The sequence below is a fragment of the Salmo salar genome, chromosome ssa05 (genome assembly GCF_905237065.1).
Source record: "Salmo salar chromosome ssa05, Ssal_v3.1, whole genome shotgun sequence".
In the NCBI taxonomy this organism is placed as follows: domain Eukaryota; kingdom Metazoa; phylum Chordata; class Actinopteri; order Salmoniformes; family Salmonidae; genus Salmo; species Salmo salar.
Window position 1 is genome coordinate 77610906 of NC_059446.1, and position 19091 is coordinate 77629996.

At 48.9% G+C, this 19091-nt stretch overlaps 1 protein-coding gene across 2 annotated transcripts in view; it reads right to left on the reverse strand.

The window, feature by feature from the left end:
* Positions 1–386: 386 nt before the first annotated feature.
* The window catches only part of LOC123743181 (protein FAM171A1), a 114549-nt gene continuing 95844 nt past the window's right edge, over positions 387–19091 (reverse strand). For both annotated transcript variants that reach the window (XM_045718996.1, XM_045718995.1), the window contains 4 exons: positions 5825–5941; positions 4991–5105; positions 4194–4308; positions 387–3928 (listed from right to left, as the gene is read on the reverse strand). In XM_045718996.1, the coding sequence (XP_045574952.1) occupies positions 2312–3928; positions 4194–4308; positions 4991–5105; positions 5825–5941 (1964 nt within the window). In that variant the 3' untranslated portion in view covers positions 387–2311. The remainder of the gene's footprint in view (positions 3929–4193; positions 4309–4990; positions 5106–5824; positions 5942–19091) is intronic.

Consider the following 19091-nt stretch of genomic DNA (forward strand, 5'->3'; position numbering starts at 1 on the left):
GGGGAGTCAGGTTCTCCCAGTCAGCAAGATGTTGATTGATTTCCTGTCTATATACAGGTCCGTCAAAAGGAGCATGAAATCTGACAAGCCTAATGGAAACGAATAGGTCAACCATAAGGGAATGAAAAGCTTTACCATAATTCGGTGTGGCTCAGTAATGTAGAACATGTAGTCATGACTACTGCTCTAGTTATCAGATACATTAACAAAAACCATAAGAGCGTGAACGTGAACCATGCATCTGGATACAGTCTAATCCTGAAGCTTGCACACATTTGACATTGATCTACAGAGGATGACTCAATTGTTCTCCTTAATTCTACTACACCCAAACTTGCTCTATAGTCTCTAGACTAGTGCTAAACAATACACAGAAGATGCAGAAGTCCAGTTTGTCTCTTTATTCAGAATAATAAGTGTAAATTATAATACAAGCAACCAGTTAAGACATTCAGAATGGATGGAACAGTAACATACAGTACTCTTCCAGAGTGGTAACTATGGTGATGGAGTACAGAGAGAGAGAGGATGAGAGAGAGACAGAGACAGAGAGAGAGACAGAGAGAGAGAGAGAGATCATTCACAACACTAGCTCACATGTCAACATGTAGAGGAGAGAACTATATACACTGTAATGCCTCAGATGTCATTTGCTGTCACACACACACACGACCTGCAGTATATTGTCTGCACGCACAGATATGAACACTCAGGCACATGCTTGTGCAGAAAGACATGACTACACACTGGCACACAGAGGCAGATGCAAAAATCAATAAACAATCTAGCTATGGCCACACAGCATTCTCCCTTTGTGACTGAGGAGAGGTGAGATGGGGTTACTGCATGCTGTCTGTCAGGGACAGAGGGAGGAGAGGAGAGAGGGATGAGGTAGTGGAGGGTTAGAGCTCAACAGGGGAGAGGAGAAATAAATAGCTTGCTGAACTGATCAACTGATGTGTACGAGTCAACTTGTTCAAAGGCACTTGGAAAACGAGGAAGTCGATTATAGTGGTTTCCAAACGTCAGGATGCAGTTTGGTTTCAGAGAAAAGGCTTGGGTGTGTGTGTGTTTCAAACTCTGTACTTACAGTAAGGGAAAAAAAACGATAAAACATATCCGAGTAGAAAATAGCATAAACGTATTTGAGTAAAATAGTTTGGCAACTAAAATCACAGAGTACTTAAAATTACAAAACAAGGCATCTCAAGCAACTGTATAAAAGTGATGCATAGCCAGACGTTCAGAGCAAAGTATGCTGAAGTCAGTGGTTCAACACAAAAACCTTCATATAAAACCTCACTGGTAGAGTGCTGCAATATCAACAGTCACCAACAGAGGGGGCTGTATCCCATTATCTGATTCACCAGTCATGTGGATGGGAAACTGAAGTTACACACACACTAATCTAAGGTTCCCTAATGTTGGAAAATAAAAACCTAAAAAAATAACAAAATAAAATATGTTTTAGTGTCACATACACTGGATAGATGCAGCCATAGTAGAACGGCGCCCCTGGAGCAAATCAGGGTTAAGTGCCTTGCTCAAGGGCACATCGACAGATGTTTCACCTTCTTGGCTTGGGTATTCTAACCAGCGATCTTTACATTACTGGCCCACCGCTCTAACCGCTAGGCTACCTGCCGCCCAGATTAAGACTTGTGGGGGGGAAAACTGATCGTAGATCTGTGCCTCTGGGCAACATCTACCTGCAGCATTAAACATTAGAGTAGCTTCCTTTCCTGCTGTATGTATATCCTGTCCTAGTTACTGATCTTAAAACACCACTACTCCTTCTACCTAGACCTGCCAGTAGACATTCGCCATATTGCTTTTACTTGTCCGATGCTTTTCAGATCAGTGGACTGAAGCAGATAAGACTGAGGAAAGGAGGCTGCTGCTAAGTATTGAAACACACTCATTGTCTGTCTACTTTATTCTACAGCCCCTTTTTGCTGAAGGCATAGCAGTTGTGCATTACATGTTCTCTGACGTTGTTTAGTTTGTTTTCACTTCAGGAGTTCATCTGTATCACTCAGACAAAGTCTCTATGGCATGTCTAGTCAGTGGCCTGTCCATGTAGTGTGGGGCTATGATGATACACAGGAAGGATTAGACATTAGAATGTATGGAGTTCCAATGGACTTCCAACTGTTCCAATCGTTTCCATTCACTGACAGTTCCATTTAGCTCCCAGTGCAGATGTACTTCCTGAATGATCTGTACATCTATAGCTGGCCAATCCTTCTTCATGTCACTTTGGGGTAGGGTGGTGGGAGGGGAAGTAAGGTCATAGTTCAAGGGTCAGAGGTTATTTGAGGTTAAAGACTGCCAGTAGGGGGCGCTCCTCCCTCTTCTGCCAGGGGCTCTTCTTCTCCTCCTCTCCATGGTCGTCAGGGGCAACAGACAATAGGGCCGTCTGGTCATGCTCAGTCCTGAAAACCACGCCCTCTGTCTCTGTGAGTGGGGGTGGAGAGGAGGGGGAGGAGGAGGGGGAGGAGAGGGGTGAAGGAGCCTCTTCCTGTATCATCCCCTCTCCTCTGTGTTCCTCTTCCGCCTCATCTTCCTCTCCTCTGTCCTCCTCCTCTTCCTCTACTTGTTGATGTCCCTGTGTGTTCTGCAACCCTGGACCTAAAGGGCTGTCCTGGGGGCTACACTCAGGAGTCTCCTCCTCCCCCTCCAGGTCATCCACATATACCAGCTGGGTGTAGGCCATGGCAGGAGGGCCGCTCTTTGTCCTCCCCCTCTCTCTGTCTTTCTCTCTTTCCCGCTCTCCTACCTTCCTCTCTACCTCCCTCCCCCTCCGCCCTGCTCTGGGCTCATTCAGGTCCACCCCGGAGTCCAGACTTGCGTCGTTTCCATTGACATGTCTACCACCACTGTTGTTACCATGGCTACCTCCTCCACCTGGATTCCCCTTGGCTTGCCCAGCCCGCTGCAAGTCTATGTAAGAATGTCTGATGGCGTTAGACCGACCGTCCAATGAGACGAACCAGGCGCGCGGGTGTGTGAGGGGCTTCCCTCCCCGCAGTTCCATCAGTTTCCTCTCGGCCAATAGCGTGTCCTCGCCGTTCATTTGCATAATCCCTGCCTCCCCAAGTGCTGTCGGGATAGACAGGGACTCTGATAGGCTGCTCCACTCCCCTTGCCCCTCTCCTTGTCCCTGGTTGGCTGAGGCGGTAGCATAATCGGCGTGTGTTTGCCCCAGGGGCTGCTGGGAGTGTGAGGCGTTGAGCTCAGCCTGGATGGTCTCCAGGTCACTCTGCTGGTCAGTCTGTAAGAACAGGGCCTGGCCACACAGCGGGTGCTCCCCCGGCAGGCGCATGTAGTGGGCTGGGATCACCAGGGTGGGCCGGATCCTCCTGGGGTAACCGTCTCCTCCACTCAGCAGGTCCACAGAGCCACAGCACAGCAGCTGGCCCGGCCTGGGGAGGGAGAGGGGCAGGGAGCCCAGGTGGTCCACAGACCGGGACAGGAGGTAGTCTGGGGGTCTGCGCTCACACCCCTCCCCTCTGATAGGGGAAACAGGTGGGGAGCAGGGCGAGGTAGCCTCAAGCACACTAGTCCCGCCCTCCCCAACACCACTCAATTGACTTGCTGACGCCTGCACCTGATTTGAGGAGGAAAGTCTATCTGGGAGCTGATTGATGGATGAGCAGATGGAGGTGTATGATTGGCGGTAGCCGGCATCCGTCCCGGTGGAGAGGGCTGACTTAAACGGGAACGTCTCCACAGACTGACGGTAGTCTCTGCTGCGTGGCGTCAGGTTGCCTAGCGATGAGCCATGACGACTTCGGCTGTGGTTTCCTAGCGACATGCGACTGTGGTTGCCATGGGAGACCAGGTCATGGCGATCGTAGGAGGAGGGTTTGAGCATGGGCGTGGTCATGTCGGGTTCTGCTGTCATAGAGACCAGCTCCAAATGAACCTAGAGATGTGATAAGGTTTTAGTGTCAGTTTCACAGACAGTAGTACTATGCCATTATCTAACATGCTCTTCAAACAAAATACACAGAACACAGAGGGAACAATACCATCAATACACACCAACACAAAAGTGAAAAAACTCAACAGAATATTAGCTGTGATTATAACAATAGAAAGTGCAATGGCAGTTCCAAAGTGCAGTGGCAAAGGGAGAAAGCATGTTTGTATGAAGAGACCAGTGGTCCCTGGCCTGGGTGTTGACTGACCTCGCTGCTGATGAGGTTGAGGTGGGACATGGAGGTGGACTGGTCTCTCTTACTGCCCTCCAGACCAGACAGGGTCAGCTTCCGCTGGGACAGACGAGGCTTCACACAACCACGCCTGGAAAGAGACAGAGACAGGGAGAGGGAGATAGTGAGGGAGAGACAGGGAGAGAGAGAGAAACGGGGAGAGCGAGAGAGACACAGGGAGACAGAGACAGGGAGGGAGATAGAGAGGGAGAGACAGGGAGAGACACAGGGAGACAGAGACAGGGAGGGAGAGAGAGAGGGAGAGACAGGGAGAGAGAGAGAGAGAGAGAGACACAGGGAGACAGAGACAGGGAGGGAGAGAGAGAGGGAGAGACAGGGAGAGAGAGAGAGAGAGAGAGAGAGACACAGGGAGACAGAGACAGGGAGGGAGAGAGAGAGGGAGAGACAGGGAGAGAGAGAGAGAGACACAGGGAGACAGAGACAGGGAGGGAGAGAGAGAGGGAGAGACAGGGAGAGAGAGAGAGAGAGAGACACAGGGAGACAGAGACAGGGAGGGAGAGAGAGAGGGAGAGACAGGGAGAGAGAGAGAGAGACACAGGGAGACAGAGACAGGGAGGGAGAGAGAGAGGGAGAGACAGGGAGAGAGAGAGAGAGAGAGACACAGGGAGACAGAGACAGGGAGGGAGAGAGAGAGAGAGAGAGAAGGGGGAGGAAAGAGAAGACAGTCCTGTTGAAACTCAAGACTGCTTCACTGACGCACAAGACACACTTATGACAGTCAGCAGGGAATTGATCCAGACAGACAGACAGACCTGCAGTAGTACAGTAGTAGACAGAGCAGGCAGAGGAGGATGACAGCCATGCCTCCCAGTATGGCCAATAGGAAGACTGTGTGGTACGTACTGATGTCCTTTGCCACCACCGGACCTGCAGAAACAAACACTTTTTTATTTATTTACGGTTCACAGAGGAAGTTATACCTGTTTTAAATGTGTGTGTTGGTACCTGTGTCTAGCGGGGACATGGTGTGTGTTGGTACCTGTGTCTAGCGGGGACATGGTGTGTGTTGGTACCTGTGTCTAGCGGGGACATGGTGTGTGTTGGTACCTGTGTCTAGCGGGGACATGGTGTGTGTTGGTACCTGTGTCTAGCGGGGACATGGTGTGTGTTGGTACCTGTGTCTAGCGGGGACATGGTGTGTGTTGGTACCTGTGTCTAGAGGGGACATGGTGTGTGTTGGTACCTGTGTCTAAGCGGGGACATGGTGTGTGTTGGTACCTGTGTCTAGCGGGGACATGGTGTGTGTTGGTACCTGTGTCTAGCGGGGACATGGTGTGTGTTGGTACCTGTGTCTAGCGGGGACATGGTGTGTGTTGGTACCTGTGTCTAGCGGGGACATGGTGTGTGTTGGTACCTGTGTCTAGCGGGGACATGGTGTGTGTTGGTACCTGTGTCTAGCGGGGACATGGTGTGTGTTGGTACCTGTGTCTAGCGGGACATTGTGTTGGTACCTGTGTCAGCGGGGACATGGTGTGTGTTGGTACCTGTGTCTAGCGGGGACATGGTGTGTGTTGGTACCTGTGTCTAGCGGGGACATGGTGTGTGTTGGTACCTGTGTCTAGCGGGGACATGGTGTGTGTTGGTACCTGTGTATAATGGAGACATGGCAGCCACCCAGTATCCCAGCTGAGGGGCGATGTAGGTTAGGCTGAGCTGGTCTCCCTCCCTCTGGACATAGCCCAGACTGCTCTTCAACCAGGCCCCTACAAACAAACACAGAGAGAGGTAGAGATATACTCTTCAACCACAGTAAATCAGTGTAAAGCGTTTGGCCTCGTCACTGTGCTGCTGCAGTTCTTCAGTCAACCACCAGGAGGCAGCAGACTCACAGTGATACAATCATAACACATACTGGCCAGGAGCCACATGAGCCAGAATCATCATAACATAGCCAGACACAGTCATTGTGTAAGATGAGGTAACACGACCTGCACAACGATCTAATGTCAGTTTTTCATTTCGTCACCATTGGTTATGATAAGGATTTGTGGTATGTAGGCTGATCCTAGATCTGCGTATGAGAGGCTATGACAGTGCAGCAGTGGGCTCTGCAGGGGATTCTCTGTCTATTATAGATGCTCTGATGCAACCCAATTAGAAGGGAAGAACTAATGTACAGGGAGGGGGAGAGAGAAACAAGAGACTAATGTACAGGGAGGGGGAGAGAAACAAGAGACTAATGTACAGGGAGGGGAGAGAGAAACAAGAGACTAATGTACAGGGAGGGGGAGAGAGAAACAAGAGACTAATGTACAGGGAGGGGGAGAGAGAAACAAGAGACTAATGTACAGGGAGGGGGAGAGAGAAACAAGAGACTAATGTACAGGGAGGGGAGAGAGAAACAAGAGACTAATGTACAGGGGGGAGAGAGAAACAAGAGACTAATGTACAGGGAGGGGAGAGAGAGAAACAAGAGACTAATGTACAGGGAGGGGAGAGAGAGAAACAAGAGACTAATGTACAGGGAGGGGGAGAGAGAAACAAGAGACTAATGTACAGGGAGGGGAGAGAGAAACAAGAGACTAATGTACAGGGAGGGGGGAGAGAAACAAGAGACTAATGTACAGGGAGGGGGAGAGAGAAACAAGAGACTAATGTACAGGAGGGGAGAGAGAAACAAGAGACTAATGTACAGGGAGGGGAGAGAGAAACAAGAGACTAATGTACAGGGGAGGGGGAGAGAGAAACAAGAGACTAATGTACAGGGAGGGGAGAGAGAAACAAGAGACTAATGTACAGGGAGGGGGAGAGAGAAACAAGAGACTAATGTACAGGGAGGGGAGAGAGAAACAAGAGACTAATGTACAGGGAGGGGGAGAGAGAAACAAGAGACTAATGTACAGGGAGGGGGAGAGAGAAACAAGAGACTAATGTACAGGGAGGGGGAGAGAGAAACAAGAGACTAATGTACAGGGAGGGGGAGAGAGAAACAAGAGACTAATGTACAGGGAGGGGAGAGAGAAACAAGAGACTAATGTACAGGGAGGGGAGAGAGAAACAAGAGACTAATGTACAGGGAGGGGAGAGAGAAACAAGAGACTAATGTACAGGGAGGGGGAGAGAGAAACAAGAGACTAATGTACAGGGAGGGGGAGAGAGAAACAAGAGACTAATGTACAGGGAGGGGGAGAGAGAAACAAGAGACTAATGTACAGGGAGGGGGAGAGAGAAACAAGAGACTAATGTACAGGGAGGGGGAGAGAGAAACAAGAGACTAATGTACAGGGAGGGGGAGAGAGAAACAAGAGACTAATGTACAGGGAGGGGGAGAGAGAAACAAGAGACTAATGTACAGGGAGGGGGAGAGAGAAACAAGAGACTAATGTACAGGGAGGGGAGAGAGAAACAAGAGACTAATGTACAGGGAGGGGAGAGAGAAACAAGAGACTAATGTACAGGGAGGGGAGAGAGAAACAAGAGACTAATGTACAGGGAGGGGGAGAGAGAAACAAGAGACTAATGTACAGGGAGGGGAGAGAGAAACAAGAGACTAATGTACAGGGAGGGGGAGAGAGAAACAAGAGACTAATGTACAGGGAGGGGAGAGAGAAACAAGAGACTAATGTACAGGGAGGGGAGAGAGAAACAAGAGACTAATGTACAGGGAGGGGGAGAGAGAAACAAGAGACTAATGTACAGGGAGGGGAGAGAGAAACAAGAGACTAATGTACAGGGAGGGGAGAGAGAAACAAGAGACTAATGTACAGGGAGGGGGAGAGAGAAACAAGAGACTAATGTACAGGGAGGGGGAGAGAGAAACAAGAGACTAATGTACAGGGAGGGGAGAGAGAAACAAGAGACTAATGTACAGGGAGGGGAGAGAGAAACAAGAGACTAATGTACAGGAGGGGGGAGAGAGAAACAAGAGACTAATGTACAGGGGAGGGGAGAGAGAAACAAGAGACTAATGTACAGGGAGGGGGAGAGAGAAACAAGAGACTAATGTACAGGGAGGGGGAGAGAGAAACAAGAGACTAATGTACAGGGAGGGGGAGAGAGAAACAAGAGACTAATGTACAGGGAGGGGGAGAGAGAAACAAGAGACTAATGTACAGGGAGGGGGAGAGAGAAACAAGAGACTAATGTACAGGGAGGGGGAGAGAGAAACAAGAGACTAATGTACAGGGAGGGGGGGGAGAGAAACAAGAGACTAATGTACAGGGAGGGGAGAGAGAAACAAGAGACTAATGTACAGGGAGGGGGAGAGAGAAACAAGAGACTAATGTACAGGGAGGGGGAGAGAGAAACAAGAGACTAATGTACAGGGAGGGGGAGAGAGAAACAAGAGACTAATGTACAGGGAGGGGGAGAGAGAAACAAGAGACTAATGTACAGGGAGGGGAGAGAGAAACAAGAGACTAATGTACAGGGAGGGGGGAGAGAGAAACAAGAGACTAATGTACAGGGAGGGGGAGAGAGAAACAAGAGACTAATGTACAGGGAGGGGAGAGAGAAACAAGAGACTAATGTACAGGGAGGGGGAGAGAGAAACAAGAGACTAATGTACAGGGAGGGGGAGAGAGAAACAAGAGACTAATGTACAGGGAGGGGGAGAGAGAAACAAGAGACTAATGTACAGGGAGGGGAGAGAGAAACAAGAGACTAATGTACAGGGAGGGGGAGAGAGAAACAAGAGACTAATGTACAGGGAGGGGGAGAGAGAAACAAGAGACTAATGTACAGGGAGGGGGAGAGAGAAACAAGAGACTAATGTACAGGGAGGGGGGAGAGAGAAACAAGAGACTAATGTACAGGGAGGGGGAGAGAGAAACAAGAGACTAATGTACAGGGAGGGGGAGAGAGAAACAAGAGACTAATGTACAGGGAGGGGAGAGAGAAACAAGAGACTAATGTACAGGGAGGGGGAGAGAGAAACAAGAGACTAATGTACAGGGAGGGGGGAGAGAGAAACAAGAGACTAATGTACAGGGAGGGGGAGAGAGAAACAAGAGACTAATGTACAGGGAGGGGAGAGAGAAACAAGAGACTAATGTACAGGAGGGGGAGAGAGAAACAAGAGACTAATGTACAGGGAGGGGGAGAGAGAAACAAGAGACTAATGTACAGGGAGGGGGAGAGAGAAACAAGAGACTAATGTACAGGGAGGGGGAGAGAGAAACAAGAGACTAATGTACAGGGAGGGGGAGAGAGAAACAAGAGACTAATGTACAGGGAGGGGGAGAGAGAAACAAGAGACTAATGTACAGGGAGGGGGAGAGAGAAACAAGAGACTAATGTACAGGGAGGGGGAGAGAGAAACAAGAGACTAATGTACAGGGAGGGGGAGAGAGAAACAAGAGACTAATGTACAGGGAGGGGGAGAGAGAAACAAGAGACTAATGTACAGGGAGGGGGAGAGAGAAACAAGAGACTAATGTACAGGGAGGGGGAGAGAAACAAGAGACTAATGTACAGGGAGGGGAGAGAGAAACAAGAGACTAATGTACAGGGAGGGGGAAGAGAAACAAGAGACTAATGTACAGGGAGGGGGAGAGAGAAACAAGAGACTAATGTACAGGGAGGGGGAGAGAGAAACAAGAGACTAATGTACAGGGAGGGGAGAGAGAAACAAGAGACTAATGTACAGGGAGGGGGAGAGAGAAACAAGAGACTAATGTACAGGGAGGGGGAGAGAGAAACAAGAGACTAATGTACAGGGAGGGGGAGAGAGAAACAAGAGACTAATGTACAGGGAGGGGGAGAGAGAAACAAGAGACTAATGTACAGGGAGGGGGAGAGAGAAACAAGAGACTAATGTACAGGGAGGGGGAGAGAGAAACAAGAGACTAATGTACAGGGAGGGGAGAGAGAAACAAGAGACTAATGTACAGGGGGGGGAGAGAGAAACAAGAGACTAATGTACAGGGAGGGGGAGAGAGAAACAAGAGACTAATGTACAGGGAGGGGAGAGAGAAACAAGAGACTAATGTACAGGGAGGGGGAGAGAGAAACAAGAGACTAATGTACAGGGAGGGGGAGAGAGAAACAAGAGACTAATGTACAGGGAGGGGGAGAGAGAAACAAGAGACTAATGTACAGGGAGGGGGAGAGAGAAACAAGAGACTAATGTACAGGGAGGGGAGAGAGAAACAAGAGACTAATGTACAGGGAGGGGGAGAGAGAAACAAGAGACTAATGTACAGGGAGGGGGAGAGAGAAACAAGAGACTAATGTACAGGGAGGGGAGAGAGAAACAAGAGACTAATGTACAGGGAGGGGGAGAGAGAAACAAGAGACTAATGTACAGGGAGGGGGAGAGAGAAACAAGAGACTAATGTACAGGGAGGGGAGAGAGAAACAAGAGACTAATGTACCGGTGAGGGGGAGAGAAACAAGAGACTAATGTACAGGGAGGGGAGAGAGAAACAAGAGACTAATGTACAGGGAGGGGGAGAGAGAAACAAGAGACTAATGTACAGGGAGGGGGAGAGAGAAACAAGAGACTAATGTACAGGGAGGGGGAGAGAGAAACAAGAGACTAATGTACAGGGAGGGGGAGAGAGAAACAAGAGACTAATGTACAGGGAGGGGGAGAGAGAAACAAGAGACTAATGTACAGGGAGGGGGAGAGAGAAACAAGAGACTAATGTACAGGGAGGGGAGAGAAACAAGAGACTAATGTACAGGGAGGGGAGAGAGAAACAAGAGACTAATGTACAGGGAGGGGGAGAGAGAAACAAGAGACTAATGTACAGGGAGGGGGAGAGAGAAACAAGAGACTAATGTACAGGGAGGGGAGAGAGAAACAAGAGACTAATGTACAGGGAGGGGGAGAGAGAAACAAGAGACTAATGTACAGGGAGGGGGAGAGAGAAACAAGAGACTAATGTACAGGGAGGGGAGAGAGAAACAAGAGACTAATGTACAGGGAGGGGGAGAGAGAAACAAGAGACTAATGTACAGGGAGGGGAGAGAGAAACAAGAGACTAATGTACAGGGAGGGGGAGAGAGAAACAAGAGACTAATGTACAGGGAGGGGGAGAGAGAAACAAGAGACTAATGTACAGGGAGGGGGAGAGAGAAACAAGAGACTAATGTACAGGGAGGGGAGAGAGAAACAAGAGACTAATGTACAGGGAGGGGGGAGAGAGAAACAAGAGACTAATGTACAGGAGGGGGAGAGAGAAACAAGAGACTAATGTACAGGGAGGGGGAGAGAGAAACAAGAGACTAATGTACAGGGAGGGGGAGAGAGAAACAAGAGACTAATGTACAGGGAGGGGGAGAGAGAAACAAGAGACTAATGTACAGGGAGGGGGAGAGAGAAACAAGAGACTAATGTACAGGGAGGGGAGAGAGAAACAAGAGACTAATGTACAGGAGGGGGGAGAGAGAAACAAGAGACTAATGTACAGGGAGGGGGAGAGAGAAACAAGAGACTAATGTACAGGGAGGGGAGAGAGAAACAAGAGACTAATGTACAGGGAGGGGGAGAGAGAAACAAGAGACTAATGTACAGGGAGGGGGAGAGAGAAACAAGAGACTAATGTACAGGGAGGGGGGAGAGAGAAACAAGAGACTAATGTACAGGGAGGGGGAGAGAGAAACAAGAGACTAATGTACAGGAGGGGGAGAGAGAAACAAGAGACTAATGTACAGGAGGGGAGAGAGAAACAAGAGACTAATGTACAGGGAGGGGGAGAGAGAAACAAGAGACTAATGTACAGGGAGGGGAGAGAAACAAGAGACTAATGTACAGGGAGGGGGAGAGAGAAACAAGAGACTAATGTACAGGGAGGGGGAGAGAGAAACAAGAGACTAATGTACAGGGAGGGGGAGAGAGAAACAAGAGACTAATGTACAGGAGGGGGGAGAGAGAAACAAGAGACTAATGTACAGGGAGGGGAGAGAGAAACAAGAGACTAATGTACAGGGAGGGGGAGAGAGAAACAAGAGACTAATGTACAGGGAGGGGAGAGAGAAACAAGAGACTAATGTACAGGGAGGGGGAAGAGAGAAACAAGAGACTAATGTACAGGGGGGGAGAGAGAAACAAGAGACTAATGTACAGGGAGGGGAGAGAGAAACAAGAGACTAATGTACAGGGAGGGGGAGAGAGAAACAAGAGACTAATGTACAGGGAGGGGGAGAGAAACAAGAGACTAATGTACAGGGAGGGGGAGAGAGAAACAAGAGACTAATGTACAGGGAGGGGGAGAGAGAAACAAGAGACTAATGTACAGGGAGGGGGAGAGAGAAACAAGAGACTAATGTACAGGGAGGGGGAGAGAGAAACAAGAGACTAATGTACAGGGAGGGGAGAGAGAAACAAGAGACTAATGTACAGGGAGGGGGAGAGAGAAACAAGAGACTAATGTACAGGAGGGGGAGAGAGAAACAAGAGACTAATGTACAGGGAGGGGGAGAGAGAAACAAGAGACTAATGTACAGGGAGGGGGAGAGAGAAACAAGAGACTAATGTACAGGGAGGGGGAGAGAGAAACAAGAGACTAATGTACAGGGAGGGGGAGAGAGAAACAAGAGACTAATGTACAGGGAGGGGGAGAGAGAAACAAGAGACTAATGTACAGGGAGGGGGAGAGAGAAACAAGAGACTAATGTACAGGGAGGGGGAGAGAGAAACAAGAGACTAATGTACAGGGAGGGGAGAGAGAAACAAGAGACTAATGTACAGGGAGGGGGAGAGAGAAACAAGAGACTAATGTACAGGGAGGGGAGAGAGAAACAAGAGACTAATGTACAGGGAGGGGAGAGAGAAACAAGAGACTAATGTACAGGGAGGGGGGAGAGAAACAAGAGACTAATGTACAGGAGGGGAGAGAGAAACAAGAGACTAATGTACAGGGAGGGGGAAGAGAGAAACAAGAGACTAATGTACAGGGAGGGGAGAGAGAAACAAGAGACTAATGTACAGGGAGGGGAGAGAGAAACAAGAGACTAATGTACAGGGAGGGGGAGAGAGAAACAAGAGACTAATGTACAGGGAGGGGGAGAGAGAAACAAGAGACTAATGTACAGGGAGGGGGGAGAGAGAAACAAGAGACTAATGTACAGGGAGGGGGAGAGAGAAACAAGAGACTAATGTACAGGGAGGGGGAGAGAGAAACAAGAGACTAATGTACAGGAGGGGGGAGAGAGAAACAAGAGACTAATGTACAGGGAGGGGAGAGAGAAACAAGAGACTAATGTACAGGGAGGGGGAGAGAGAAACAAGAGACTAATGTACAGGGAGGGGGAGAGAGAAACAAGAGACTAATGTACAGGGAGGGGAGAGAGAAACAAGAGACTAATGTACAGGGAGGGGGAGAGAGAAACAAGAGACTAATGTACAGGGAGGGGGAGAGAGAAACAAGAGACTAATGTACAGGGAGGGGAGAGAGAAACAAGAGACTAATGTACAGGGAGGGGAGAGAGAAACAAGAGACTAATGTACAGGGAGGGGGGAGAGAGAAACAAGAGACTAATGTACAGGGAGGGGAGAGAGAAAACAAGAGACTAATGTACAGGGAGGGGAGAGAGAAACAAGAGACTAATGTACAGGGAGGGGGAGAGAGAAACAAGAGACTAATGTACAGGGAGGGGGAGAGAGAAACAAGAGACTAATGTACAGGGAGGGGGAGAGAGAAACAAGAGACTAATGTACAGGGAGGGGGAGAGAGAAACAAGAGACTAATGTACAGGGAGGGGGAGAGAGAAACAAGAGACTAATGTACAGGGAGGGGAGAGAGAAACAAGAGACTAATGTACAGGGAGGGGAGAGAGAAACAAGAGACTAATGTACAGGGAGGGGGAGAGAGAAACAAGAGACTAATGTACAGGGAGGGGGAGAGAGAAACAAGAGACTAATGTACAGGAGGGGGGAGAGAGAAACAAGAGACTAATGTACAGGGAGGGGGAGAGAGAAACAAGAGACTAATGTACAGGGAGGGGGAGAGAGAAACAAGAGACTAATGTACAGGGAGGGGAGAGAGAAACAAGAGACTAATGTACAGGGAGGGGGAAGAGAGAAACAAGAGACTAATGTACAGGAGGGGGAGAGAGAAACAAGAGACTAATGTACAGGGAGGGGGAGAGAGAAACAAGAGACTAATGTACAGGGAGGGGAGAGAAACAAGAGACTAATGTACAGGAGGGGGAGAGAGAAACAAGAGACTAATGTACAGGGAGGGGGAGAGAGAAACAAGAGACTAATGTACAGGGAGGGGGAGAGAGAAACAAGAGACTAATGTACAGGGAGGGGGAGAGAGAAACAAGAGACTAATGTACAGGGAGGGGAGAGAGAAACAAGAGACTAATGTACAGGGAGGGGGAGAGAGAAACAAGAGACTAATGTACAGGAGGGGAGAGAGAAACAAGAGACTAATGTACAGGGAGGGGAGAGAGAAACAAGAGACTAATGTACAGGGAGGGGGAGAGAGAAACAAGAGACTAATGTACAGGGAGGGGAGAGAGAAACAAGAGACTAATGTACAGGGAGGGGGGAGAGAGAAACAAGAGACTAATGTACAGGGAGGGGGAGAGAGAAACAAGAGACTAATGTACAGGGAGGGGGAGAGAGAAACAAGAGACTAATGTACAGGGAGGGGGAGAGAGAAACAAGAGACTAATGTACAGGGAGGGGGAGAGAGAAACAAGAGACTAATGTACAGGGAGGGGGAGAGAGAAACAAGAGACTAATGTACAGGGAGGGGAGAGAGAAACAAGAGACTAATGTACAGGGAGGGGGAGAGAGAAACAAGAGACTAATGTACAGGGAGGGGGAGAGAGAAACAAGAGACTAATGTACAGGAGGGGGGAGAGAGAAACAAGAGACTAATGTACAGGGAGGGGAGAGAGAAACAAGAGACTAATGTACAGGGAGGGGGAGAGAGAAACAAGAGACTAATGTACAGGGAGGGGGAGAGAAACAAGAGACTAATGTACAGGGAGGGGGAGAGAGAAACAAGAGACTAATGTACAGGGAGGGGGAGAGAGAAACAAGAGACTAATGTACAGGGAGGGGGAGAGAGAAACAAGAGACTAATGTACAGGGAGGGGGAAGAGAGAAACAAGAGACTAATGTACAGGGAGGGGGAGAGAGAAACAAGAGACTAATGTACAGGGAGGGGGAGAGAGAAACAAGAGACTAATGTACAGGAGGGGGAGAGAGAAACAAGAGACTAATGTACAGGGAGGGGGAGAGAGAAACAAGAGACTAATGTACAGGGAGGGGAGAGAGAAACAAGAGACTAATGTACAGGGAGGGGGAGAGAGAAACAAGAGACTAATGTACAGGGAGGGGGAAGAGAGAAACAAGAGACTAATGTACAGGGAGGGGGAGAGAGAAACAAGAGACTAATGTACAGGGAGGGGAGAGAGAAACAAGAGACTAATGTACAGGGAGGGGGAGAGAGAAACAAGAGACTAATGTACAGGAGGGGGAGAGAGAAACAAGAGACTAATGTACAGGGGGGGGAGAGAGAAACAAGAGACTAATGTACAGGGAGGGGGAGAGAGAAACAAGAGACTAATGTACAGGGAGGGGGAGAGAGAAACAAGAGACTAATGTACAGGGAGGGGGGAGAGAGAAACAAGAGACTAATGTACAGGGAGGGGGAGAGAGAAACAAGAGACTAATGTACAGGGAGGGGAGAGAGAAACAAGAGACTAATGTACAGGGAGGGGGAGAGAGAAACAAGAGACTAATGTACAGGGAGGGGGAGAGAGAAACAAGAGACTAATGTACAGGGAGGGGAGAGAGAAACAAGAGACTAATGTACAGGGAGGGGGAGAGAGAAACAAGAGACTAATGTACAGGGAGGGGAGAGAGAAACAAGAGACTAATGTACAGGGAGGGGAGAGAGAAACAAGAGACTAATGTACAGGGAGGGGGAGAGAGAAACAAGAGACTAATGTACAGGGAGGGGGAGAGAGAAACAAGAGACTAATGTACAGGGAGGGGAGAGAGAAACAAGAGACTAATGTACAGGGAGGGGGGAGAGAGAAACAAGAGACTAATGTACAGGGAGGGGGAGAGAGAAACAAGAGACTAATGTACAGGGAGGGGGAGAGAGAAACAAGAGACTAATGTACAGGAGGGGGAGAGAGAAACAAGAGACTAATGTACAGGGAGGGGGAGAGAAACAAGAGACTAATGTACAGGGAGGGGAGAGAGAAACAAGAGACTAATGTACAGGAGGGGGAGAGAGAAACAAGAGACTAATGTACAGGGAGGGGGAGAGAGAAACAAGAGACTAATGTACAGGGAGGGGGGAGAGAGAAACAAGAGACTAATGTACAGGGAGGGGGAGAGAGAAACAAGAGACTAATGTACAGGAGGGGGAGAGAGAAACAAGAGACTAATGTACAGGGAGGGGGAGAGAGAAACAAGAGACTAATGTACAGGGAGGGGGAGAGAGAAACAAGAGACTAATGTACAGGGAGGGGGAGAGAGAAACAAGAGACTAATGTACAGGGAGGGGAGAGAGAAACAAGAGACTAATGTACAGGGAGGGGGAGAGAGAAACAAGAGACTAATGTACAGGGAGGGGGAGAGAGAAACAAGAGACTAATGTACAGGAGGGGGAGAGAGAAACAAGAGACTAATGTACAGGGAGGGGAGAGAGAAACAAGAGACTAATGTACAGGGAGGGGGAGAGAAAACAAGAGACTAATGTACAGGGAGGGGGAGAGAGAAACAAGAGACTAATGTACAGGGAGGGGGAGAGAGAAACAAGAGACTAATGTACAGGGAGGGGGAGAGAGAAACAAGAGACTAATGTACAGGGAGGGGAGAGAGAAACAAGAGACTAATGTACAGGGAGGGGGAGAGAGAAACAAGAGACTAATGTACAGGGAGGGGAGAGAGAAACAAGAGACTAATGTACAGGGAGGGGGAGAGAGAAACAAGAGACTAATGTACAGGGAGGGGGAGAGAGAAACAAGAGACTAATGTACAGGGAGGGGGGAGAGAGAAACAAGAGACTAATGTACAGGGAGGGGGAGAGAAACAAGAGACTAATGTACAGGGAGGGGAGAGAGAGAAACAAGAGACTAATGTACAGGGAGGGGAGAGAGAAACAAGAGACTAATGTACAGGGAGGGGAGAGAGAAACAAGAGACTAATGTACAGGGAGGGGGGAGAGAGAAACAAGAGACTAATGTACAGGGAGGGGAGAGAGAAACAAGAGACTAATGTACAGGGAGGGGGAGAGAGAAACAAGAGACTAATGTACAGGGAGGGGGGAGAGAGAAACAAGAGACTAATGTACAGGGAGGGGAGAGAGAAACAAGAGACTAATGTACAGGGAGGGGGAGAGAGAAACAAGAGACTAATGTACAGGAGGGAGGAGAGAAACAAGAGACTAATGTACAGGGAGGGGGAGAGAGAAACAAGAGACTAATGTACAGGGAGGGGAGAGAGAAACAAGAGACTAATGTACAGGGAGGGGGAGAGAGAAACAAGAGACTAATGTACAGGGAGGGGGAGAGAGAAACAAGAGACTAATGTACAGGGAGGGGGAGAGAGAAACAAGAGACTAATGTACAGGGAGGGGAGAGAGAAACAAGAGACTAATGTACAGGGAGGGGGAGAGAGAAACAAGAGACTAATGTACAGGAGGGGGAGAGAGAAACAAGAGACTAATGTACAGGGAGGGGGAGAGAGAAACAAGAGACTAATGTACAGGGAGGGGAGAGAGAAACAAGAGACTAATGTACAGGAAGGGGAGAGAGAAACAAGAGACTAATGTACAGGGAGGGGGAGAGAGAAACAAGAGACTAATGTACAGGGAGGGGGGAGAGAGAAACAAGAGACTAATGTACAGGGAGGGGAGAGAGAAACAAGAGACTAATGTACAGGGAGGGGGAGAGAGAAACAAGAGACTAATGTACAGGAGGGGAGAGAGAAACAAGAGACTAATGTACAGGGAGGGGGAGAGAGAAACAAGAGACTAATGTACAGGAGGGGGAGAGAGAAACAAGAGACTAATGTACAGGGAGGGGGAGAGAGAAACAAGAGACTAATGTACAGGGAGGGGAGAGAGAAACAAGAGACTAATGTACAGGGAGGGGGAGAGAGAAACAAGAGACTAATGTACAGGGAGGGGAGAGAGAAACAAGAGACTAATGTACAGGGAGGGGGAGAGAGAAACAAGAGACTAATGTACAGGGAGGGGAGAGAGAAACAAGAGACTAATGTACAGGGAGGGGGAGAGAGAAACAAGAGACTAATGTACAGGGAGGGGGAGAGAGAAACAAGAGACTAATGTACAGGAGGGGGAGAGAGAAAACAAGAGACTAATGTACAGGGAGGGGGAGAGAGAAACAAGAGACTAATGTACAGGGAGGGGGAAGAGAGAAACAAGAGACTAATGTACAGGAGGGGGAGAGAGAAACAAGAGACTAATGTACAGGGAGGGGGAAGAGAGAAACAAGAGACTAATGTACAGGGAGGGGGAGAGAGAAACAAGAGACTAATGTACAGGGAGGGGGAGAGAGAAACAAGAGACTAATGTACAGGGAGGGGGAGAGAGAAACAAGAGACTAATGTACAGGGAGGGGGGAGAGAGAAACAAGAGACTAATGTACAGGGAGGGGGAGAGAGAAACAAGAGACTAATGTACAGGGAGGGGAGAGAGAAACAAGAGACTAATGTACAGGAGGGGGAGAGAGAAACAAGAGACTAATGTACAGGGAGGGGAGAGAGAAACAAGAGACTAATGTACAGGAGGGGGGAGAGAGAAACAAGAGACTAATGTACAGGGAGGGGGAGAGAGAAACAAGAGACTAATGTACAGGGAGGGGGAGAGAGAAACAAGAGACTAATGTACAGGAGGGGGAGAGAGAAACAAGAGACTAATGTACAGGGAGGGGAGAGAGAAACAAGAGACTAATGTACAGGAGGGGAGAGAG